The 25,938-nt window shown below is 39.3% G+C and overlaps 2 protein-coding genes across 3 annotated transcripts in view; one reads left to right on the forward strand and one right to left on the reverse strand.

Annotated features, from left to right (window-relative positions):
• The window catches only part of ssbp3a (single stranded DNA binding protein 3a), a 32,911-nt gene extending 12,394 nt beyond the window's left edge, over window positions 1–20,517 (forward strand). Inside the window, exons 5-18 of one of the 2 annotated variants that reach the window (XM_026946195.3) lie at window positions 8,852–8,941; window positions 10,963–11,037; window positions 11,349–11,408; window positions 11,525–11,579; window positions 12,363–12,436; window positions 12,714–12,799; window positions 13,410–13,458; window positions 13,554–13,589; window positions 14,898–14,961; window positions 15,869–15,939; window positions 16,039–16,102; window positions 16,200–16,228; window positions 16,469–16,570; window positions 17,239–20,517. In XM_026946195.3, coding sequence (XP_026801996.3) covers window positions 8,852–8,941; window positions 10,963–11,037; window positions 11,349–11,408; window positions 11,525–11,579; window positions 12,363–12,436; window positions 12,714–12,799; window positions 13,410–13,458; window positions 13,554–13,589; window positions 14,898–14,961; window positions 15,869–15,939; window positions 16,039–16,102; window positions 16,200–16,228; window positions 16,469–16,570; window positions 17,239–17,268 — 885 coding nt within the window. In that variant the 3' untranslated portion in view covers window positions 17,269–20,517. The remainder of the gene's footprint in view (window positions 1–8,851; window positions 8,942–10,962; window positions 11,038–11,348; window positions 11,409–11,524; window positions 11,580–12,362; window positions 12,437–12,713; window positions 12,800–13,409; window positions 13,459–13,553; window positions 13,590–14,897; window positions 14,962–15,868; window positions 15,940–16,038; window positions 16,103–16,199; window positions 16,229–16,468; window positions 16,571–17,238) is intronic. The other variant, XM_026946196.3, reaches the window with a different exon arrangement.
• A 324-nt stretch (window positions 20,518–20,841) lies between these two features.
• Window positions 20,842–25,938, reverse strand: part of mrpl37 (mitochondrial ribosomal protein L37) — a 10,112-nt gene continuing 5,015 nt past the window's right edge. The window contains exons 4-7 of the mRNA XM_053227719.1: window positions 24,330–24,515; window positions 22,758–22,909; window positions 22,302–22,505; window positions 20,842–21,008 (exon numbers count right to left, since the gene is read on the reverse strand). Coding sequence (XP_053083694.1) covers window positions 20,928–21,008; window positions 22,302–22,505; window positions 22,758–22,909; window positions 24,330–24,515 — 623 coding nt within the window. The 3' untranslated portion in view covers window positions 20,842–20,927. The remainder of the gene's footprint in view (window positions 21,009–22,301; window positions 22,506–22,757; window positions 22,910–24,329; window positions 24,516–25,938) is intronic.

A 25,938-nucleotide genomic window follows, 5' to 3' on the forward strand; every position in this document is an offset into this window, starting at 1 on the left:
CCATTACACTTACAGCATATCACTTTACAGCAAAACAATGGAATAATCGAACTGTTGACACTAATGCTTTTTGGGTCTTGTTCACCAATCTGTTCCATGATTCGTGTGGCGTGTGTGTGAGCATGTGTGTGAGCATGTGTGTGAGCGTGTGTGTGAGCGTGTGTGTGAGCGTGTGTGTGAGCGTGTGTGTGAGCGTGTGTGTGTGTTCGAAGCTACACCAAAGTCCAAAGTGTTAATCCTCTGTATTTATTGACGTCTACACTAGGCTAGTGGTCCGGCATCAACGCAATCATTATTAACCCTTATTGTAATTGCTGATTTTAATGATGCACAGGTCATTCTGTTCTTAAGTGCAGCCTTGTAAGGTCTCGACCCCTGACCTCTGACCCCTGACCCTCCCTTTTTATACGACTCTCCGATTTCCATCTCTGTATGCTCTCTTCTGTCAATCATTAATGAAATGCCATGGAAACCGGCAGCTCCATCCTTAACAGCTGAAAGGAGGAGGGACCACCCAGAGACCTGTCTTTATACCACACACACACACACACACACACACACACACACACACACACACACCCTACTATCTTATAGCGTTAACTTTATCTTAACTTTTGCTGTAACTCCATTTCTTTCTCACATACACACACTCTTCCTCTCCTTATCACTTGTATTCAAGCTACTTTATTGGCTTGACAAACAGCGGCACATTTGTATTGGTTAAACACACACACACACACACACACACACACTCATCTTTCTGTTCTCTCTCTCTCTCTGTCTATTTCACTCACATTCTCACCTTATTATCTCTCTGTCCACCGTCTCACACTCTCACACACCCCCTCATCCCTCCATCTCCACGTCCTCCTCTCTCTCTCTCCCCTCACACTCTGTGTGTCCATTATTTGCTCATCCTTTAACCCCCAGACTCTCATCCTGCCTGATGTCACACATTGAGATGGCGTCAGGAGAAGGACTTTGTTACCAGGCAGATGGCACTCATCCGCTAGCTCTATGGAGATGGACGAGTGTGATCCCTCACTCCACTTTTGCATCCTCCCCCCCTCCCCTTTTACCACGTGCAAAGTAAACGTGTAAATAAGCAAACCAATAACACCTGTCCCCGGAGGGAGAGACGGTGGAGACACAGCAGGCCTATTTTGGCTGCTAAATGAGTGCTCACTCTGTAAAGCCTGCTCGCAGAGTCATAACCAGAAGTGATATCGAATGCTTTAATGACACAACAGGGTGCAGTTTATTTTCTCATTTTCCATGACATGTTGCAATAGCAACTGCATCTAAGACATCATTTTACATTGCTCTATAATATTCTCATTTATGTATCTGTCCTTATGAGATGATATCTCAGACGCGTACAAAAGACACACTAAAAGCTGTTAACATAATAAAAATCGCTTCACAACAGTTTCAGTGTGATATGATGTAATTCAATATCGTGCAAACAGTTACGAAAAAGTGGCAGCTTTAACAAGCAGGAGGCCACGCCTCCTTTACTGTGACTGACACGCAAAGAAGCCACACTTCCTTCATTAAGAATTATGGACACAGAGGCCACACCTCTTTTACTGTCACTGATGGACACAGAGGCCACACCTCCTTTACTATAGCAGATGGACACAAGGCCACGCCTCCTTTACTGCCACTGATGGACACAAGGCCACGCCTCCTTTACTGTCACTGATGGACACAAGGCCACGCCTCCTTTACTGTCACTGATGGACACAAGGCCACGCCTCCTTTACTGTCACTGATGGACACAAGGCCACGCCTCCTTTACTGTCACTGATGGACAGAAGGCCACACCTCCTTTACTGTCACTGATAGACATAGCGGCCACACCTCCTTTAGTGTGACGGACAGGCAAAGAAGTGACACGTAATACTTAAGAATGATGGACACATAGGCCACGCCTCCTTTACTGTGACAAATGGACAGAAAGGCCAAACCTCCTTTTCTGTGACTGATGGACACAGAGGCCACGCCTCCTTCACTACGATTGACAGGCATGCGGGCTACAATTTTATTAAGCACTGACAGGTGCAAAGGCCACGCCTCCTTCACTAAGACTTACAGCCACAGAGGCCACACCTCCTTCACTAAGACTTACAGCCACAGAGGCCACTCCTCCTTCACTAAGATTGACCCACATAGGCCACGCCTCTTTCGCAGATTTCTCTCTCAGGTTGTTCTGTACACAGGCATGCTTGCTGAGAACCTATTAGTCCTGGATGAAATTAATATATTATTTAGCTTGCACCAGGTGCACGTTTCTATTTTTTTTGTTGTTTATTTTTTTGAGGTCAGCGCTCGTACAGGATCCTCATTTAATCATGTCGCAAGGTGAAGTGGGCTTTGCTTTCAGCGTCTCGAGCGGCGTTCACCATCTGCAGCTGGAACTCATCAGGACGTAGGCAGATGAGTGGTGGACGGAGGGATATGAGGGTCTGGATGAACAGCACTCGGAGAAATCTCTCCCTCTCTATCTCTCTGTTTAGTGCTGGCATTCTTCATTTCCTTCTCTCCATCTCTCTCTTTCTGTCTCATCTGTCCTCGGTGCCTACTTTCTGCCCCATTTCCATTTCCTGACCTCAAGACAGCCACTTTTGCTGTTTTTCACTTTATTTTAAAGTTTTCTCAGGTCGGAGGAAAACGTACGAGACCATCACTAACGTACCAAAGCCAGCCAGATAAATACGGGACCGCGCTTTGCTCCTTTCTGCTGGCAGCACTAGCAGTAAGAGTAGAGACGTCTAATTTGAGCTGGTAAACCACAGACTGTGGGCATGGCCCAAGCAGGAAATGGAGGCTGCCTGGCTTGTTTAGACTGTTTCTGGTGGTGCCGAGTGGCCCTGGGCCATGAGCTCGCTCTTCCTCACTCCATAGGGGTTTGTGATGGTCTGATAAGAGTGATTGATTCAGGAAGCAAGAGAGAGTCGTGTTTTTCCCCCAAGAAGGATGGAGGCTTTTTGCTCCTGCTGTTCTCTGGGAGACTTTACAAGCTGATAACATGAGACTTCTGTTTTGTGAGGCGGAGGTTCTCCAGGGGGTTTATTGTGAGGATCTGCTCTGTATTCTCATGCATTCTCATGCAGATACACTGCTTCAGCTCACTTGCCTTTCTATCTTTAAATAAAGTTGGGTTTTTTAGACATAATATAAATTTGTGTGGAGTTTTGAACAGGAAGTCAGATAAGAAGCGATCTTGACAAGCTGGGATAAATGGCGTAGTTGGGCTAAGCTCCTCCATCTTGTTCAAGGGCGTCAAAATAAGGTTTAATTTTTTGGCATCTACATGGCCTTATCTGCCTTTAACAAAAATTACGTAACTATAAAAGGATAAAAAAAAAATTACAAGAAAAAAACTGCAAATTGCTGTGGTATAAGAGGAATAAAACACCTCAGGATGTGCTGTTATTGGAAAATAATCAACTTTAAGGTGGTAACTGAAACTCCGCTTCCTCACACCATTCTGTCATTTATTATTTTCCTATAACAGCACAACACAAGAGTGATTCATTTCCTACTTAAAAGCAGCAAGTGGTCAACAGGAAAAAAAATGTAATGTAGGCTTTAGGAAGAAGGGAAAAAAAAGTCTAGATGCATTAAGGTGCATAAAGAACCACATCTTGGCACTCTGTATTGGAAATAAATGAAATTAAATTTCTTTATAGTCATTAGTGGGTTTTTTTTACATCCTAACAGAAGGGTGCTGAGTTGTTCTGATTGTTAGGCAGATGTTCCTCCTTATTTAGAAACATGTTTACCCACAGATGGATTTACCGCAGTCTGCCTCGGGCCGTGCACCAAACCTGCAATCCAGCTTTCAGGAGATCTCCTTTTCTTATGAAAATGGCCATTCATTCCTCCTTCTGCTCTTAACTGTTCGCCCAGCAGGTCATTAGTGTGTCTCAGGGAGGTGAAACCGATCATCCCCCACTTTCATCCAGCACGGTCCTGCCGGGGAATTAAAGTCACCGACTTACCAGATTGAAACACTTCGGGTCAAAACCAGTCCAGTGTGAATTAATGTTCTGTTTCGCTGCAGCATTAGAGGATTTATCCGCCTGACTGTTGACTTTTTGTCCCGCCACTCTTTCAGACCAACCTAATCTCACACATATTCTCTTGTTTACGCCGCTCGGACACAAAGAGGATTATGCTGGCCTCGAAAATATGTCCCTCTGGCCTCGTTCAACACTGTGAGAGGATTAAACTCCACTACAGAAGTGTTTAGAGAACGTCATACTCGCATGTAAATGTTATTCTTCATCTATTCTCCAAATAGCAATGTCTCGTACTTACTAAATTGTTTGCTAATAGTTTGTGGGTTCACTTTTACACCCTGAGCTCACTGTGTTACAGAAATGGAAAGTGCTTGAGCGCTTGTACTTACAATAATTAGCATTTTAGTGGCTTTAAAATGTTATCTGAGTTTAATTTAAAATTAATACTATTACTCAAATACGGAAAAAAAACAATTATTCCTTACATTTTTGTTCAGATCTGCCATTCAATACAAATCTCAAAGATCAAGACTAAAAAATATATTTTAAAAAGATTTTTGTTCTTTTGCTGGCTAATAACAATTCAATCACATTTTTGTGCATTTAAAACTACAGTATGTTGAATATTTGAGTTAAAAATTAAAACAAAAAAAAGCTTAACAAAATCATGGAGAAGAAAATACGATAACGTGTGATGTTCCGTCGCTGCTTTGAGTCGCTCTGGGAATCCTGTAATAGTAACTCAGAGTCAGATCTCTTGCTAACACAAACGTTGTACTCCAGCTCAGATGCGTCCTACGTCACCTTGCCTGAAAGTAGTACAGCCAAAGATTCACTCCCAGACTTCTCGGCCCTGATAACCGCAGCTGATATAATCATATATCTGCATCCCAAACCACATACTAGCTTACTAAGTAGTGTGACAATACACAGGAGCGTCGAAACTATTCAGGCGTCCTATTTAGTGCGCAGAATGTGGTTTGGCACGCAGCCCTGAATTCTCGTTGAACGTGGATTACTTGCTTCTCACAGCCTTTCTGATTATCCAGCACAGTGGAGAATGTTATAAAAAGTTCTTCTGCACGAGGTCGCAGTAACACTTTTCTACCAGAGAGGATGAAATGCCCACAATCCTGTAGCTTTAAATATATTCATAACTATATTTTAAACTTTCACTCAATCTACTCCAGTTTAGACAATAAATTAAAAGAACCAGATCTAATTTAAGAAATTGTACGAGTTTAGACAAGCAAGAACAATGTGGCTGAAATTTCTTCCTTTTTAAAAAACAAAATTTTTATAAAAAACACCTGAAAGTGAGTCCTGAGCATTGTTATAAATTGTTATAAATTGTTATAAATTTACCAGTGTGAACAAAAGGAAAAAAGTTTCACTTTTAGTGTGGAGATTTTTTTTATTAACCTTCACTGTGGTATAATTAAATTTTTTTTTTTTAATTTAAGATTTTACCAAAATACCACACATCAGCTTTCTGTACTTTATCCATCCCGGATATAGTCTTAGAGCTTAAAACACTCTAATCTTGAAGCTGAATCACCTTCTTTCTCAGAAAATAGTTTGCACTGGAGCTTCGATGCTAATGTAGCTGACCAGAAACGGAAGCTTATGGCTACCAGTTTAGCATTGTAGCATGCCTTAAACATAATCTTTACATAAGCATTGAAACTGGAACTGTAGTATCATTCGCATTGAATCACTTCTAATGTACAACTCCGCCTTCAAACTTTAGGCCACGCCTCCTACCTGAATCTAATACTGGGGCGGAGTGAAATCAATAAGCTTCCTTTACTTGTTAGCTTCATAGATTTTCACCATGCATCACCTTCTGCCTCCCAATAAGAGGCAGCTCTAACAAGATGAAGCTCTTAGGAGGATTTGAGTTTAAGATGCTGCTCTACCTGCTATAAGTCTCTTAAATCCTGACCTTTGTTCTAATCAGATTTTATACCTGGGGTGTGGGATTGAGCTCAAACTCGAGCCAGCAAGGGAGATTAAACTCTTGGATGCACCAAATAACCTCCGGAGACCTGAGCTATGCTTTTTTCCGGGCGCTTTTTACTTCTCTTTATAAACAGAAGCTGATCATTGCGCCAGATCCAAGCAATTTATTCAAACAGGGAAATGGCTTGTTAAAAAAATCTCAGCAGGAGGTTACGTGTTCTACAAGTCAAAATGACACAATAGAATTGTTGCATTTACCTCATTTAAGTTGTGCGTAAATGTTTTTGAAAGCCAAATTGAACTTAAAATTCCCACCAAATTTACAAAACATTTTCATTGTACTCATGTGTATATGATCAGAAACGCCAGTCAGCCGTAAATTATAGCGGATTTATGTTTAGCCACGCCCACAGACCTCCATAAAAGGCAAAAAGAGAACTGAAATCAACAAAACGGTGACTAAACATCGAAAATGTAACGCAACTCAAGTGCAGTGTGTCAGCTACCATACACACACACACAAACTCCTCCTCCTCCTCTTCTTATAGGGTGCCATTACTTTTGTCCTAATTGAACAACTAGTTTTATTTATCTTCATTTATGCATTCTAACTAGTCTTTAATATGAAACGACTGAGTTTAACAAAACGTTCATTAAATTGGTGTGTAATTGTAAGAAATATTTGATTTAAACTCGACTGCGTAGTCGGGATATAAAATCACCGCAACTTACGAAAATGATACAATTTGAAGCCGATCAGTCGAAGTTTGCATTTGTAAGTCTCCTTATATGCAAATTTACACAAACTCAGGAGTGAAACAAATGTTTTTACTTATTTATTTATTTATTTTACAAATGAACGGTTGTCTCTTGAACATCACATTTCTGGTATAAATGCTCCTGCGAACAATTTACGAAGAAATTCTTTCTTATCCAGTGAGATAAATGAGAACCTATGAGAGGTGGTCGAGCTCAAGTCCCAGGACTGCCAGTAAACGAAAATGGACAAAAATAAAAAAAAAAGATTAACTTCTTTAGCTGTGCACTGGAGCTACACTCATAGGTAGCAGTTTAGCTTCACGCAAACTGCACGTCACTGCCGATGAACGTGTACAGAGTGAGTGGAAGGAACTCTGGTCGTCTTTGTTCGCCACAGAGAACACACACACACAATGACGCAATCAGAGCGCTGAGGGGTTTCAGTACTGACGTGAAAGTGCACTCGGAAGAGCGTGCATGCTGCGGTTACAGTTTTGATCCACAGGGATGATAAGAAAAGAAAACGTGAGGAGCTCTGTATCTCTGCATGAACTACTGAGCCCCTCTCTACTGTACTTGTGGTGTTTCCTGTAATCTGATCGTGTTGTCGGTTGTTTCTGATGGTTGTGTGTTGCTACACAATAAAAAGAATCTCTGGTCTGATTCATAAATACAGGGCTGGCAGATGTTAGATACAACACAAGCCCTTCATCTCCACGGCAGACACATTAATAGAATCATAGAGCGATCATCAGCGTCTGAAATGCTGGCCTTGCACGAAAACATCCAGCGCTGTCAGAAAAGCTGCCCATAATCCTAAGCGACGTTCACCGTAATTGACTTTGATTGATTAGAGGCCTGACTTCTCTTAAAAATAAATAAATAAATAAAAAAAATCGCCGCTCGTTAAGAAGACGAGAGATCTCCGATGAGGCCGCGAGCGCACATTTCCGCTATTGATTTTGCTGACGCTTCCATTTTTACCGTGTGCAGAATATTTAGACGACAGGAGGGTTTTGAAAACAAGCCAACATCGGCACGTCATCGCACAAATCAGAGATGTGCAGCTCGAGGCAGATGATTTAAAGTGGTGTTTTGTTTTTTTTTTTTGTTTTTTTAATCACTTCCCTACATTACAATCCTGTATTCCTTCATATGTATATCTAAACATGAGACTGGAATCAATTAATCAAATGAATCAACTGAATCAACTAAATCAATTGAATCATCTGAAAGTCTGTCATGTCGAGTTTAAGTTAGACGGTGTACGGTGTACTGAATGTGTAAATGTTTTCAACACTACAATCAGGATGTATTAAGAGATTATTTTTGGGCTGGTCATTAATAGCTTATTACTGGACAGGGTAGCGTGGTGTACTTAGCTGGTTTGTTTACTCCTTTGTTTATGTTAGTGAGGGGAATTATGATTATTTTTATTTAATATTAAAATCATGATTTTTACAGTTATTCAGCTAGTTCTTTTTGTCACATTCGACACAAATCTGCATTCCTTCATATGTATGAATAAACCTGAGACATGAATAAATTATTCAAATGAATCAGTTGAATCAAATGAATCAAGTTTGAGTAAATTAGTAAATGATTCAGGCACTCTAGGAAATTAATTGGTTCAATTTGTAATTTTCTCAGCAAATCCAAAACAGTCTATTTACTCTCATTCTACACTGTAAGACGTCCTCAAATGTACAAATAAATATGAGACTAGAATAAGGAAGTCAAATGAAACAAACAAATCAAATGAAACAAACAAATCAAATGATTCAGAATAAGACTTCGGTTCACATTGAAATGTTAATAAACACAATTAGACTAAAATAATACACCCTGTAATTTAATGCACCGAATCTGAAATCTGAAATTACCTGGTTATAAATTTTAATTTCCGTGTCCACGACAATAATATGAACTGAATATAATGAAACATAGCGTAATTGATTCTCGGTACATGACGATAAAGTATAAAGTGAGTAAGATGGTGTTTTTACATTTACGTTTTCACAACGTTCTGATTGTAGCTTTAATGCATTTAAACATCTGTAACAGAATTTCAACTCGATTTTATGTCTGCTGTCTCTCCGCAGAGTGCAGCCGCTGCTCCGAGCCCTGTCCTGGGCAACCTGCCACCCGGAGATGGCATGCCAGGTGGGCCTATGCCCCCCGGATTCTTCCAGGTAAGCCACTGTCCTGCACCTCTAATAACCGGTGTTCATCAGGAGAGTCAAACGGCAGGCTATCGCCTATACATCCCCTCCCTTCTCTTCACTCCTAAACACACATGCACACACACGTGCCATCCGTTTTGAGCCGGCACACACAGAGGGGCCATTATGCCTCCGCCTCTGGTTATCCGCCAAGCCCCCGGCGTCCTCCGGGAGTCAGTTTGATTACGACCATTAGGCGCTAATGGCAGCCACCATTGGAGCACTCTCGCTTCACAAAGTAGGGTTACTATTACCGCACTGCCCGTAAGAGGCGAGCAGAGTCGCACAGCAATCGCACAAATGTGTTTGTGTCAACTGCCAAGCCGCTGCAGCATCATATAACTTCCTGTTTCCTGCTTTATAGAGATGATTAGGTGTCAAACAAGGCAGAGGCAGAGGACTTCAAGCAAGGCATCATCGAAATATTCCTGGATATATTCGATGTGTAATAGATGATGGATTAGAAAAACCTTCTGTAAAGAAGGAGATGGCATCATAGCCTGATAATAGAATCTCTCACACACACACACACACACACACTAGTAGCCTACGCCGTATGTTCCACCCAAGCAAGGCCCATTATCCCAGTGTGGAGCCATGCGTCAGTGGACACGCCGTGAAATGTGAAACAAGGCCAGTTAAAGATCCTAAGTGTAATGAAACTCCGCTACTGCCCTCTAGTGATCACATCCTTCACTGCCTCGTAGATTTATTTTATTTAAAGATAAAGAATTCACCCGTGCGTTATCAGGAAAATTTTTGATCTTCATTTGCATAAATCCTGCTTTAGTCAAATAACTGGCAGTCAGATTTACGAGACATAATATTCGTTGTGTCTCCGAGGTATCGTGACGATCGCTCAGTTCTCTTTGCACCTGCTCAAATATTTTTCCTGGGTATCTTTATTAAAAGTAGAAATATCAAATCCTTTTATAGACAAGTGGCATTTAGGATCGTTTTTAGTTTATTATAGTGCATTTATAGTGCATTATCATCCTCGCTTAAAAAAAGAAAAGTAAAAATTGTTAATGAAATTACGTAACGAATCACGTCAATGTTTGACAGATTTCCCCGATATGCAGGTAAATACAGCGCCTTGCATAATTATTCACCCCCTTGAACTTTTCCACATTTTGTAGTGTTGCAACCTGGAACTGAAATACACTTGTGTGTCATAAATACACACAAAATAGTCTAAATGAAGTGGAGGGAAATCAGTATAGTTTGAAACATTTTTTAATACTCTTTATTCACACTCTTGAAACTTGCTGTGAAACTTCTAAATCAGAAGTGACGTGATTAGTTGAATAGAGTCGACCCGAGTACACATCTTCCTGAACTCAGTCTGATAGAGAACATACCTAAACAAACTGCTTGCACAACAACGGAGGGGTTAACACTTATGCAATCACAACTTTTCTGTCTTTTTTATTTGTGTAGATTCATATATAATGTATAAGATCAATTAAGCCCATTTCAGTTGCAGGATGTAAAACTACAAAATATGAAAAGTTTAAAGGGGGGATAAGTATGTAAGCCAGAGTACATGATAATTTACTCCAATATACAATCAGCTGCTCTGATACTTGACAAATTTCTGAGATTTACTCTACACATTTATTAAAATATGTGATTGTTTACTCATAAATGTAAATAAGTGTAAATGTTAAAATACTGACCTCAGTTGCTCTAGTACTCAGATACGCTGATATTCTTAAGAGAATAAATATATATATATAGATACGTGTGTGTGTGTGTACAACAAAACAAAACAAAAAAACAACCCAAAACGACTTGGATTTGTGATCACTTACTTTACAACTCATCACTGCAACACCGAGTCTCACGGCTTCTCAGCACTCAGACCTGCACCACTGATCTGTCTTTTTTTTTTCAGTGTTTGCTTCGCATCGCTGCTAGCATGGTTTCTGCCGTAACTTCCTGCTTCTTTTCTTCCTCTTCTTCCTCTACTTCCTCTTCTGGCGCTGCAGGGTCCGACTGGCTCACAGGCTTCTCCTCACTCACAGCCTCCACCTAACGCTAACATGATGGGAGGTCACGGACAGGTAAAAACACACACACACACACACACACACCTGGGTCTCACGTGACATTTTCCCTTTCAGATCATTTCAGCATGCAGACTTGCAGGACCGTGCGTTTCCTCTTTCGCTTGTTTAAGCTTTTGCTTTTTATGTTTAACTTCTTCTGTTACTTTATTGATTATTCAGTTATTGTTTCTTTTTTGAGTTTACTGAAATTGTTCCTCTCGTTCGTTAAGCTACTGCAAACCACTCTTTCATTATTTGCTGTACAAGTTTATTATTATTACTGTGATGAATAGTAAAATTATTCTCCACTTCTTTTTGCCCTGCAGCCGTTTATGTCCCCGCGTTACGCAGGAGGACCTCGACCGCCCATCAGGATGAGTAACCAGGTCAGTCCGGGTCTGCCAGAGATTTCATTTTTAAAACCAATTCAGCATCCTGTGTAGAGAACGAAAAAAGTACTGATATTGTTGCTCATGTAATTTTCTCTTCGTCTCTCTGCCAGCCTCCAGGAGGACAGCCTTTACCTCCGAACGTAATAGACCCCACACGGCCTCCAGGTACCGAAAGATCCGGCTTTCTATTGAGGAGTGAATTCCCAAAAGGGAAAATTAGAATCAGTACCATTAGTAAGATGTTTGGTGTTAGCATAAGGAGACTACAGAGCACTTGATACATGTTGTAAATGTACAAATGCACCGTTTTTCCACTAGACAGAAGGGTACGGTACAGGACGCTTACAGTTCAGATCATCTCCTGCACTCAGTCACTTGACAATTCCATACACACAAGTCACACTAGGCTGCTTTTCCTTTTTTTTTTTTTGTTTTTTGTTTTTGCTTGACTGCCGCCAGCTTTGTTTTCTAAATATTAAAAAAAAAGTTAAACTTTCCAGTGACATCAAATTTTATTTTTCCCCCCCAACCAATCAAATCGTAGCTCAAGGGAAAAGTGAGTAAAAACAACACGGAGTCCTTGTGGAAAAATTGGACTTTTAGTGTATGAATATAAGACGTTTTTTTTATTTTAACATTTCATATATATAATATGTATGCGTGTGTATTATGGATACACAGTAATATATAAAATTGGATTATAAAATGTAATAAATATATAAACTTCAAGTTGTGCCGATGTGTAATAATAAATAAATGCCACATTGCCGTAGTTGTTTCCTTAACTTGGTCTACGATTGCACCGAGTGTACGAAGCAAACGCTGAGGTTTTACTGAATCATTACAGCCATCTCTGTGTTCTAGTGATAACATAACACGTGCATCGTATCGTCTCACAATGAGAAACACACACACGGATAACCTCTGTTTGGTTGTGTTTGTATTCAGGCCATCCGAACCTGGGACCCATGCAGAGGATGAACATGCCCCGAGGGATGGCACCGCTGGGACCCGGACCACAGGTTTGTCCCTGAAGCACCACGTTCCACCTTTTTTTTAAAAAAATCCTTCTTAAACCAGTCACATTTTTTTCTTAAATCCTGTAAATCAAGGTCCAAACAGTCTCTGGATCTCACATTAACATTAACAAGAACTTTTAATCACAAAGCATCCACACTGTACAGAAATATGACCTGAACTGTCATTATGAATGGATTGTAATCTTCTCCATTCTTATTTCTCTCTGAACTAACGTCTTCTTCTCTCTCTCTCTCTCTCTCTCTCTCTCTCTCTCGTTAGTCTGATCCATGGTTATCATTGCAGAACTACGGCGGTGGGATGAGACCTCCGAACTCTATGGGTCCCAACATCCCAGGAGTTAACATGTAAGCTTTTATACACCAGGGCCGTGAAATACCTTCAAAAATTGCAGTTACTTAACAGATTTAATATTCAAACGCACTCATTAATTATTAATTAGCTATATAATTAGGGTGAATTTTATATTTCCACCAGATGAACAAATATTCATGACTGTATTGCGTTGTGGAAGATCCACAAAACAAAAAATTGCAGCTTGTCATGTTACTGAGAATCTGCAAAAAAACATAAACTTCACTATAATAATAACTAAACTATAATAATAATAATAATAATAATAAAAGTAAACTTATAGCTTCACCTCTGACTGTTAAAGTGCTGACACTGGAGACTCCTTCCATTAATGTTCAATAAACAGCTCCTTATCCTTACAGAAAACGTCACCATATCAACGATTACCCATTTTTAATCCGTTTATTATTAGTGTAGCGTCCGCCGTACAAGTCCCTGTGAATGAGCTGTTACTATAGAAATCATAAGATACTAGAGCCTGTGATTTGCAGCAGCACTACTGTCAGAGCTGCTGTTACAGAAAATTAATCAACACCTGACAACCAATCACAATCCAGACTTCAGCAGTGGAATTTCTACATTTGTTGTTATTTTGTCATTCAGGGGTCCAGGAACCGGGAGACCGTGGCCTAATCCTAATAACACCAACACGGTAAACTTGACCTTTCGAACAAAGTTTCCCAGATAAACATCTTCGATACACTTCGCTGGCTGGTTCATTAAAACGGTTTGATGTTGTTTTTGCAGATCCCGTATTCTTCTTCATCTCCGGGCACATACGTGGTAAGATATTTTGTCTCTGTTCTGAAACTTGCTGACAAAATAAAAGATGTCTTGGCAAAGCAGCAAAGGAAACAGACAGGAAGAGGAACATTTAGTTCACTTCAGGGGAGGGAGCAATTCTGAGAAAGAATGGATAGAATCAGATAAAAGATCAAAGGAACATCAAAGGAAGATCAAAGGAATGTGAAAGAAGAGGGTCGTAAATGCGAATTGTGCTCACACCCGAACCTCAGAGGCCCAAAGTTATAAAGTTATACAGTTCTTTCAGCTTTAGTTTGTGGATTTTAAAGCTGGATGCTTTGTGATGCCATTTCAAATAAATGCTCCATTTTAGCGTAGTTTAGCTATGAAGCTTGCACAATCACACTCACTTTAAATCATAACATCTATTTAAAAAAAGGATGTTGCAGCAGTTAGACATGCAGTTTGAATAATGCTAATCTGCTAGCTATAAGATTACTTTGTTAAGCAACAAATCAGTTTGTGCCCCGTGACGAGCGCTCCTGTAGTGTGAGCAGTTCAGCACTGCAACTTTTGCAATAATTTTGAAGCATGTTTGGTATTCTTGATGATGAATGTAATGTAATGGAAGTGCTCTATGTCAAGCAGCAGGTAACGATAATAAGCAGGAAATCAAATTCATCTGCTCTCACGCACAGCAGATTCCTGAATCCAGTTTATCATCCGTCAGTCCTTTGTGTCGGAGCATAAGATCAAAATGTAAACACAATAATAATGCTCCTGTAAGAAATTATTTATCATGTCAAACCCAAATGATCTTAAGGAGCAGGAAAAAATTAGCATTTTTTTTTTTTTTTTTTTGCACTATACCTCCAGTTCTCTTTGCGGAACAGTCGGTCCTTGCTGGTCGCGTCTCCGCAATCAGTCTTTCCTCCATTTGTTTTCTTGTTTTAATACAAAATAGTGCAGAAGCAACCACCACAGACAAAAGTCACAGGATAGACCATGCTCATGTTTTTGTGAGACAGAAGGATTTGGAGATCAGTGATCTTTCCAAGTGAAAGATGGTGTAGCATGTGAGCCTCGTGTAGTGTGTACATCACTGTGTCCACTAAACAACAGATCGCAGGTGATAACGTGAGACGTACAGCGGTTCTGAGATGGCGGTAGCCGTACAGAGATTAGCTACCATGAACCAAAAACCAAAGACGCTAACCTTAACAGCAAACGTGTCTTGGTTGATCGACTCCATTTGAGGGTCAGGGGAACACTGTGTACACTTAAGATTTGGCCAAACTGTTCATCTATGATGTTCATGATGTGGTCCCTCGTTTGTTTGTGGCTCAGGGTCCACCAGGAGGCGCAGGAGGAGGCTGTCCACCAGGAACTCCCATCATGCCAAGTCCAGCAGGTAAAACAGCTTCTCTGCACACAACCTTATAGCAGTTACTGTGAGCATAACGTTAGCTCAGAAGCAGGAAGCTTGGTATAGATTTAACAAGCAAATGTTATAGATTTAACAAGCTAATACCTGTGTATACAGTATAAATCGTTTAAAGGTAAAAAAAAAAAAAAGTGCTAGGTTGTTTACTGTTGATGCTGTGAGGAGCCATTTTGATTTGACATCACTTGCTGAACGTGGGGTTGAGGAGACCGTCCTGAGGTCTGGAGTAGGAATTCCGAGTTAAGGGGCGCTTTATTTGGGGTTTTTTTCTAGTCAGAGATCAGAAATTAGTCAGAGTTACGGCTTTTAGTCATTAGGTCTGTTGTCATGCTGTAGACCAGTGGTGTTAAATATTCAGCCTGCAGCCTGGATCCAGCCTGATACAGTTTCTAATCTGGCTCACGACATGAATTTACAGTCCGTGTTATTTAAATACAAATTGTTGTGTGGACCGTATTTATTTATTTACTTACTCGTTTATTTTTTTCTTCATTACGTAATTATATACTTACTTATTGATTTATATATATATATATATATACGTATTTATTTTCTATTTCTATTAAAACAATTTCTATTCAGTTTCTATTGCTTTCTAAAGCAAAAAATGTGAATGTTTCATAGCAGTGTGTGTGAATACTTATGCAATCACACTTTTATAACTTTTACATTTGTTATTTGTGCATTTCAGCGATTTAAGAAGTGTTGTTAACGTGTCATCAATCCACTAAACCCATTTCTTTGGACCCACTTTTCCGACATTAAACTAAGTGTAACGTGATCCGTTAACGAAAATGAATTTGACGCTCACACACACACCTCGACAAGCTTCATTATAATCAATCTGTTCACTTTTTTTTTTCTTTTTCATCAGATTCGACTAATTCTGGTGAGAATCTGTACACAATGATAAACTCAGTGCCACCAGGAGGAAACAGGTCCAGCGTGAGTCACTTTTTATAACTCTAGTCCTACCAAAAATTTAAAAAATTCCTCTTTTCAGGACTGTGTTTCTCCTTCATTTACGGTTTTTCCCGTCTTTAGTTCCCGTTAGGTCCAGACGGCCCCATGGGAGGGATGGAGCCTCACCACATGAACGGCTCGTTAGGTAAAAATCATTCTTTCAGTCATGAATACTTTAAATCTCTGATACAAAATGGAGTGCATTATGATTTTTTTTCTGATTTTTTTTTTTATTTCTACAGGCTCAGGTGATATAGACGGTCTTCCTAAGGTAAACACACAGCTGTGCCGTGCTCTTATAGGAAAATAATCAACGACGGGGTGGTGTGATGAAGCAGAGTCACCTGGAAAGTTGATTATTTTCCTATAATAGCATGTCGTGAAGCATTTTATTTTATTCCTCTTATACCACAGTAATTTGACAGGATTACAATTTTTTTTTTAAATTAATTAATTAATTAATTTATTAAATAACAACACTACTATTCACCTGCTTTTTCCTCACCTGTAGAATTCTCCGAATAATCTGAGCAGTCTGAGTAACCCACCCGGCACGCCGAGGGACGACAGCGATTTAGGAGGGAACTTCCTGCACACTTTCCAAAACGAGAACGTGAGTGCCGCATGGGTAATGGACCTAAAGTAGATAATTAATAGATTCTTTATCCTATAAATACATGAGCAAGACTTTATGTGCCTGCTTCATGTATACACTTAGCCTCTAGAATTATTGGCACCCCAGTACAGATGGGTTTTTAAAAAAAAAAAAAAGTTGAAAAAAGGTGGTTAATTAGCTTAATTAAGTAAACCTATTCTAAGAAAACCCAAATAAATAATAAACACATGGATGAAAAACACATCAGAAATATATTTTTAAAAAAATATATGTTAAAAAGCTATTTATTTATTTACGTACGTATTTTTTTACTCATTTATTTATTAAGGTATTTCCTTGATTATTTCTTTACGCAAATATTTATTTACATACCCACTTACTTACTTACATATGTCCTTATTTATTTACTTATTTACTAATTTATTAATTGAATTACATATTTATTCACTGATACGTAGCGTTAAATCATGCCAGAGTTGCTCACGCTCAGTTTTAGTGATTTGTGCTTGCCCTGAGATTTGCAGAAATAGTATAGAGAAATACTGAAGTGTGTGAATTTATGTTCTGTATTGATCACTTTTCATGTTTTGTATCCATTTTTGGTTTCATCTTCTCATAATAAATACAGAAATTATCCGTTTTTTCTTTTGTTTTTTTTTCTTCAGTATTCCCCAACGATGACCATGAGCGTGTGATCTGCGTCAGAGCGTCAGCGCGTCAGCGCTCGCGGCGGCTCAACGACACACCGAGAAAATCTGCACACAACCAGAGAGTGACTTCAGTCTCACACCAGTGAGACGTCCATCAGAAAACCAGTCCTGGATGTCCAGCGTGACGTGTCCAACATCGTCTTTACGACCCGCTCGTCCCAGCTGAGCGCTTCTCTTTTCTACAGTCATGTTTTTGCCTTCAGTTTTTTTTTTTTTTTTTTTTAATCATTATTATTATTTTCATCATCTTTTATTGGAAAGTCCGAAGATGTATTCGTCATGGTGCTGGATCTCTCTGGACGCCATTTTAGGACCAGCGTAGTGGACAAAATAAACCCAAAAAACTGAAATTAAATGAGAGAACTCCACAGAATTGTATCCGTAACATTCCCGCAGACCGGTTTCAGCTGCGTCTTCATAGACGGCGTCTACACTCACAGCTGCGTCGGCTCTTTTCTACTCCACGTAAATGTAAAATAAAGCCGATTATTTCCACACGGGACGGCCACAGAACGATCGCAAAATGTATTTCTTCCATTATTTAAGGTTTTTTTGCCAACTTTTCCCACACACACACACACACACACACATACAGCACACTCCCTGTAATCATTCTTTAAACTTTACGTCGTTTTGTGTTTTCGATTTTTATAGCCATTATTTTCGACTTTTAGAGACCTTTCCTGTTCGGTATGTGATTGGCTCGACTATTTATTTTGCAGACAATCCCAGCGCGTAATGACGAAGATTAGGGATCGACATTTTTACAATTTTTACTTTTTCTGACGCTTGCTAACGAGTTATCTAACGTGCACGTTGGACTATAATCGCCCATCCTTAATTAGGTCTCGTCTCAGATTCATCAGATTTTTTTCTCTGTATTCAGGATATAATCTGAAACGACTTGCCGTGATTTTGTAACTCAAGCACAAAGCAGGGTTTGGCCTCCATTAGCGCACTGATAAACATGTTTAGCTGTGCTTTTTCCTGTCCGTGTTTAAAAAAAAAAAGCTTTTCCACTTTAACCCTTTCCTGCCACTCCATTACAAAACCAGGAAAAAAAATCCTACATTCTGTGAGTTACAATGACGGTGTGGAGACGGTGCACTGCAGAAAATCAGGGCAAGCCGCCATAATTAAATTTTGACTAGTAAGAATTAAAATTTTCGACTAGTAAAAGGTTCAGGTACACATATCCATATCAGCTTTTAACTAGCAGGAATGTAATTACAGATATCTTGACTTCCATTTTTACTAGCAAACTTTCACAATCAAGTTGTGTAATTTTCAAAGTACAGTTGTAGATATCTGTAATAAGATTTTCTATTAGTAAAAACGGAATAGTGGATATGAGAGACAGGAAGTCAGTGCAAGTCAGGGGTGATTTATGAACACTCAAAACTGGATTATCTTCAGATCTCTTCAGTATGAATTTGGCCTAGTTTAAAAAAAAAACTACAATTCTGACTATTAAAAATTAAATCTCAGATATCTTAAACTGAAGTTCTTTATTAGTAAAAGTTCATTTACATCCTACCATTAAAAGCTAAAACGGCTTGCCATAACAAGTGAAAATTCCTGTAACATAGTCTAATTTAGCTACTATTTCCTTTCATAAGGAATTATTATTTTGATTAAAGCTATTTCTAGACATTTTTACTCATTTCAAGCTTGTCTTGTTCTATTGGCACATCGTTTTTCTAATTTTAAGCATTAAGTATTTCTGAAAAGATGTGAAATAATCTGCTAATAAAATAAGAAAATTGCTTGAAACATAAAAGCTTAAAAAAAAACAAACAGGCAAATTAATATTATATTTGATTTATAATAATTGCGTCATAAGAAATATTAGATAAGTTGGGGAAGAAAAGTTAGAAAAGTTTTCCCTTTGCTAAGATATCGTTTTTTGCATCACTGGTTGTGAAAAGTTTTCAAGCGAATAAATTTATTCTCATCACATTCCAAACAACTCGTTTATAAATCTGTATATATCTTTAAAAACAAATCCTCAATTTGTACGAATTCTCCATTCACATCCGAACAAAATGTATGTGTGCATGCGAGCTTCGTTTAATATCCGTAACCAGAAGCTCATTAGCGGAACGATATTTACACAAATAAGAAGAAGTGTTCCGTTTCTTTCTTTGTGTTTTTTTACAAAAGGAATAAAACACTCAGGTTGTGCTGTTACAGGAAAATAATCAACAATACGGAGTTACTGTTACAACGTCCCCCGAACCAGCACATGCCAACGTGTTTTATTCCTCTTATACCACAGCGATTACAATTATTTATTTATTAAAGAACATCACAATACTTTTTATCCATTTATAGGTAGATATTTAATGTTGTGAAACGTCCGAGAAACAGGTTCTCACTCACGTTATAGCGGCTATGAACAGTCTCTCCCTCACCAGCCTCTCTCTCTTTTTCCCCTCGCTCTACAAGTTAATAAGACAAAAGGAAAAGAAAAAAAAAAAAAAACCACACAGCTGCCGAGAAACCGTGAAAAGCGTAACTTTGTAAATCATAATGTCTGAAAACTAAGTTACAGCTTTACCTCTGACACTGGAGACTCCTTCCAAAAGTGTTCAATAAAGTGTTCAATAAACGTCATCAACGATTACACACACGTTTATTCGTAAAGTTGTTACTGTAGAAATGATAACGTATTAGGATGAGTGCGTTAATATAAACCTGGGATTTGCAGAGCTGCTGTTACAGAGAATGAATCAACAGAATCAAGAATAAAATAAAATCATGAATCAGGACGTTCCACTCGGGCAGGAAGGGGTTTAAAGTTGTTTTTATTACTCTCTTCTCAGGAGACTGGACGTTTTTCCTCCACTGCCGAACTGATCTCACTGCTTTCTCTCACCTTGTTTAAAAAGGACACCAGGCGATGACACCTTTAAATCAGATATATTTTGATAACTTTGTTAAAAAGTCTTTTCTGAAACCGTTTTACTGCTGAACGTCTCGGATATCCGTTCTGGACACACACACACATATATATATATATATATACACACACACACACACACACACACACACACACACGTGCGTTTTGCTGTATAATATTTTTCTGCTCTAATGTTTATTGTTTACATTGTTCCTCAGAAAGCAAAGCTATACAGAAATTATGACTGATTAAATTATTTTGCTGTCCATGAAACTGATAATGAATGCAAAACTTCTTTCTGCCTCTTCTCAAAATAAACGTGTATAAACAGATTCAGGTGTTTGCTCTCTTATCAGCTCGTAAGTAAGGGATAAAACACTCAGTGTCATGCTGTTCGAGGAAAATAATCAGCGGTGGAGCCACTGATCCCAACCTGAAGCTGATTATTTCCCTACAACAGCAAGTTTTTATTCCTCTTATACCACAGCAATCTGTGATTACATTCTTTTATTATTATTATTTATTAAAGAATGACTTTTTATCTGATTACAGTTACATGAAATGTTGCTCGATTTTGGTGATATGATACCGTGACCTTTAACATTGTCCTGCATCTGATCATCAAATGGAAACCATTTTGGACTTGATGATTTTGGTTTATTCTTTTTTTTTTTTTTGCATTTTACATTATTATGAAATATTAAACTTACAGGGAAAAAAAAAAAAAAAGCAGTGGTTGGTTTCAGTTTGCGGCTCCGTGCAGGTAAAGCGCCAGGAATTTTTTGAAGGTTTCTGGCTGATATCCGGACAAACCAGCAGGAACCTGCGGACCGAGAGGAAAACACGGTACAGGTGTGATGATGTGTCAGTTTGACAGGACGACGTGATTCAAGCAGCTGAAATAAATACATCAGTAACAGGATACTGCAGCCATACAGATAACGTAACGTAATATCCGTACGTAACGTAATATCCGTTACACTTTTTTTTTTTTAACCAAAAATTAGGCTTTAAAAAGGTAAAAATCTGATCATTTCTATTCTGATTAATTATTTTGATTAACCTTTAAACAATAACAATGATTTTTGACTGTTTTTATCTACTAACCAATCAGAAATGAGTATTTTCCACAGCCATAAAATAATGCCACAATCCATCGTATTCAGAAGTCGGAAAAAACCCAACCTGACACGGAAAAATGGGAAATTCAACTCGGAATTCCAAGTTGGAAACTCGGGCAACATCCACACAGCCAGAATTCTCTGACAAACACACAGTCAAATGTATTTTCTCAATTTTACTTGATATGTAGCTTTTGTGTTGTTTTGTACGTTTAGATTTGTAATTCCGCTGATTTCAGCCCAGTTCAGTTCATCCTTATCATGAGCAAAGATGAACGAGATTAGCTGACTTACTCGACATCGTTTATCATCACTAATCACGCAGAAATTATTCATTTACGTTTATCAAATACACAGCCTCGCCATACAAACATGGCCTTGCTCTGGACATGCATGTTTTTCCGAAAGAAGCGCTGGAGATCACTTCAGATCAGAACTGAGGAAAATCTACTCTGAACTGAGTTCCTAGTACAGTGCGGTGCAGCATATCAGCATAATATCTCAGGTTTTACGATTATCACACTGTAACTCAATCATGCCACACACACACTCACGCATACACGCACAGACACTTCAGTAAAGTCTAAGGCCCTGATTGTGCTGTTTGTTCTCAGTATCTGTGGCGAGTTTGGATTTCAAAGAGACTTCCAGAAATGTAAATCTGAAATTTTCCATTTCTCACACGTGTAAGTAATTACGCTTCAAAGTTAACACCAACTAAAGAATGAAATGCATCACAATTTTTTAAATACAAAATGAACAGAAAATTTAAGTGAGCAGACATGAGTGTGTTTGTTTTGAAAACCTGTTCGCAGTCTCACAGTCCGACCTGCGAACATGCAGCAGATATCTAATATAATTCAGGTATTAATTTAGGTATTAATTTACAAACACAACCTCCATTTCCCCAAATACGATCCTTTGTTTTTTTGCAACGTTTAATAAATCATAATGTGAGTGTATTAGGCGATAAATCTTCTAAATGCTTCATGTACCTTCACCACCTTCTTCTTGATGAAAGGCCGGACCTTGGCGAAGTCGTAGAGCTGCTGATCGGCGTCGACCCACGCCAGGTTCTTCACGCCGCTGTCCGACTCCAGGTCCGTGGTGTTCAGCTGGAAAACTACAAACTGGAAGAGACGGCCGTTGGTGCCAACGCTCTGCACAACGATGGGCTTCTCCAGAACCCGGGACTCGTTCTGCAGGAAAACACGAGAAATTCAACAGATTCTATAATATGCTAATAAGCTAATAATCCGCGAAATCTAGCGAGCTGAAAGCTAACTGATGAAGTGCTAAAGTGCTCACTGGAGAACTTTTAATGGCTGATTATATGTTAAATATCATACATAAAACCTATCAACATAAGCACATGTGTTATTTTTGCTCAAATCCCTGTTTAAGGGGTGCACATATTTATGCACAGCTGGTGTAAAAGTGGAAGCTCTCACTCCGTATAGAGCGCGGGCGCGAGCGAGGGCGTTCCCAAACGCAAACATGATGAGTTTAGCTCTCAGCTGCTCGGGTTGGAGTTTAGGTGCATCTCCAGCCTCCATCACGAAGAGTGTGTGAACGTGAGGGTAAGGGTAATCCTCTCTGAAACCTACACACACACACACACACACACACACACAGATCATTTCACATGTGAGAACAAAAACTATTGACTTATTCTTGTAATATAATGAACAGACAGACAGGAAGGTAGAGAGAGAGTGGCAGACAGACAGACAATGACAGAGACAGAATGGCAGATGATCAGACAGCTAGACAGACAGAGTAACAGACAGAGTGGACAGACAGATAGAATGTAAGACAGATGTAAAGAGTAGCAGGCAGACAGATAGAGTGATGGAATAACAGACAGACATGATGACAGACAGACAGACAGACAGACACTTTATGATTAAAGGGGCAGTTCAATGTTAAGGGAAATTCACCGAGAGAGTGTCAGAATGACAGAGACAGAGTGCCAGACAGACAGGTAGACAGACAGATAGAATGGCAGACTGGTAGACAGACAGGCAGAGAAAATGTAAGACAGACAAAGAATAGCAGGCAGAAAGAAAGAATGATGGGATAACAGACAGACAGGATGACAAACAGATATTACGTGATGTCTGTAATTAAAGGGAAACTCACTGACAGACAGACAGACAGACACTTTGTGATTAAAGGGGCAGATGAGGGTTACAGGTAACTCACTGACAGAGAGACAGACTGGCAGAGAGACAGAGAGACAGAATGGCAGAGACACAGAATGGCAGAGAGACAGAATGGCAGAGAGACAGAATGGCAGAGAGACAGAATGGCAGAGAGACAGAATGGCAGAGAGACAGACACTTTGTGATTAAAGGGGCAGTTGAGGGTAATGGGTAACTCACTGACAGAGAGACAGAATGGCAGAGAGACAGACACTTTGTGATTAAGGGGCAGTTGAGGGTTATGGGTAACTCACTGACAGAGAGACAGACACTTTGTGATTAAAGGGGCAGTTGAGGGTAATGGGTAACTCACTGACAGAGAGACAGACACTTTGTGGTTAAAGGGGCAGTTGAGGGTTATGGGTAACTCACTGACAGAGAGACAGACACTTTGTGATTAAAGGGGCAGTTGAGGGTAATGGGTAACTCACTGACAGAGAGACAGACACTTTGTGGTTAAAGGGGCAGTTGAGGGTTAAGGGTAACTCAGTGACAGAGAGACAGACACTTTGTGGTTAAAGGGGCAGTTGAGGGTTACGGGTAACTCACTGACAGAGAGACAGACTGGGAGAGAGACAGACACTTTGTGATTAAAGGGGCAGTTGAGGGTTATGGGTAACTCACTGACAGAGAGACAGACACTTTGTGGTTAAAGGGGCAGTTGAGGGTTATGGGTAACTCACTGACAGAGAGACAGACACTTTGTGGTTAAAGGGGCAGTTGAGGGTTACGGGTAACTCACTGACAGAGAGACAGACTGGGAGAGAGACAGACACTTTGTGATTAAAGGGGCAGTTGAGGGTTATGGGGAACTCTCACCGGTGTGGTTTTGGAGCTGGTAGACGTGGGCACACTGCAGGTCGATGGTGGGGGAGATGGGGTAGAAGGTCTCCAGGACGTGATCAGATGTGGAGCGGACCTCCTCGTCTCCAGCCACAGCAGGAAGTGGAGTCGTGCTGTTTAACAGGAAGCCGTTCTGCCCTCGCACCTGGAACTGATCCTCACCTGAGACACAGCACAGAGGAGTTACTTCACCTCTGAAACGGATTTTAGGTCGGAGTGTGTGTGAGAACAGTAGCCTGAGGGGGGCGTTATAGAAGCTTCACTGCTTAAACCAATATGTGACTGACGAGAGTGTGTGTGTGTGTGCAGTAGGAGTGTGTTTCTCCTTCTGAGACGATATGATGTGCACCTTAATAATAATCTGATTAACAATTTGATGTACCAAAGAAAGATTCAACGCAGCTAATGATTCAATATTTGACCAGTCGTAGAGAGAGTTTTAAATCTGTTATATGATTATTATATAACGACAGTTACAATATTAGGATTTAATATTGCTATTATTCTCTTTTATTTTTATTTTGTTGCTATTTTAGCTTTTGTAATAATTGCTGTAAAGCACTTTGGTCAACCTAGGCTGTTTTAAGGGTGCTTTATATATAAACCTGACATTGATTCAGTATGAAATGATTCAGTATGATATGATTCAATGTTATATGATTCAATTTGATATAATATGATTCGATTATACAGCTAACAATACTAACTGATATGATTTATTATCATATGATTCACTAGATTATATGAATCAATACTACGTGATTCAATATGACATGATTCAGTGACATATGATTCAGTGACATATGATACAATTTTGAGCCATTATAATGCAATATCAGGACACGATTCAGTGTTATACGATTCGATATGCTGAGATTCAATGCGATTGAATTCAGTGTTATACGGTTCGATATGACAGTTCAATATGATATGAAATGAAACGATTCAATAAGATTCAGTATGAAATTATTCACCGTGATATGATTCTATATGATACAAGGCAATATGATATGATATGAAATGATTCAATACGATATGATTCAACATGATATAATTCAGTATTTTCAATTCTATATGACACGATTCAGTGACATGGTTTGATTTTAAGCTATTACAATGCAACACCACGCAAAGTGTTTCAATCTGCAGTATGGCATGGTTCATTACGGTGCTTAAACAGGATGTGCTGCGATTAAATGTGCAATATGACACGATTCAATATGCTACAATTCAATATATGATTCGTTTCAATCCAATAAGCGGCCACATGATACGATAATCTTACATTTTGATATGATTAAATGTGATACATGTTTGATTGTGATGTACGCTTCGATATGATACGCTTCAACGTGATACGATTGTGAGCCGTTTCAATGCAACACAATGTGATTATGATTAAATATGCATTATACATTTTTTTTTTGTAAGTAGACGTAAGACGTAAGGAACTGATGGATGATGATGAGAACTCCCAGAATGAATTCTGTAATGCTCTGTAACTACTCCACCTCACAGGCACAGAACAGATCTGCAGACGTGACGCAGGAGAATCATTTCCGGTCGTGTCCCCGGGCGTGTACTC

This window comes from Pangasianodon hypophthalmus, chromosome 21, assembly GCF_027358585.1.
Source record: "Pangasianodon hypophthalmus isolate fPanHyp1 chromosome 21, fPanHyp1.pri, whole genome shotgun sequence".
Taxonomy (NCBI): Eukaryota; Metazoa; Chordata; class Actinopteri; order Siluriformes; family Pangasiidae; genus Pangasianodon; species Pangasianodon hypophthalmus.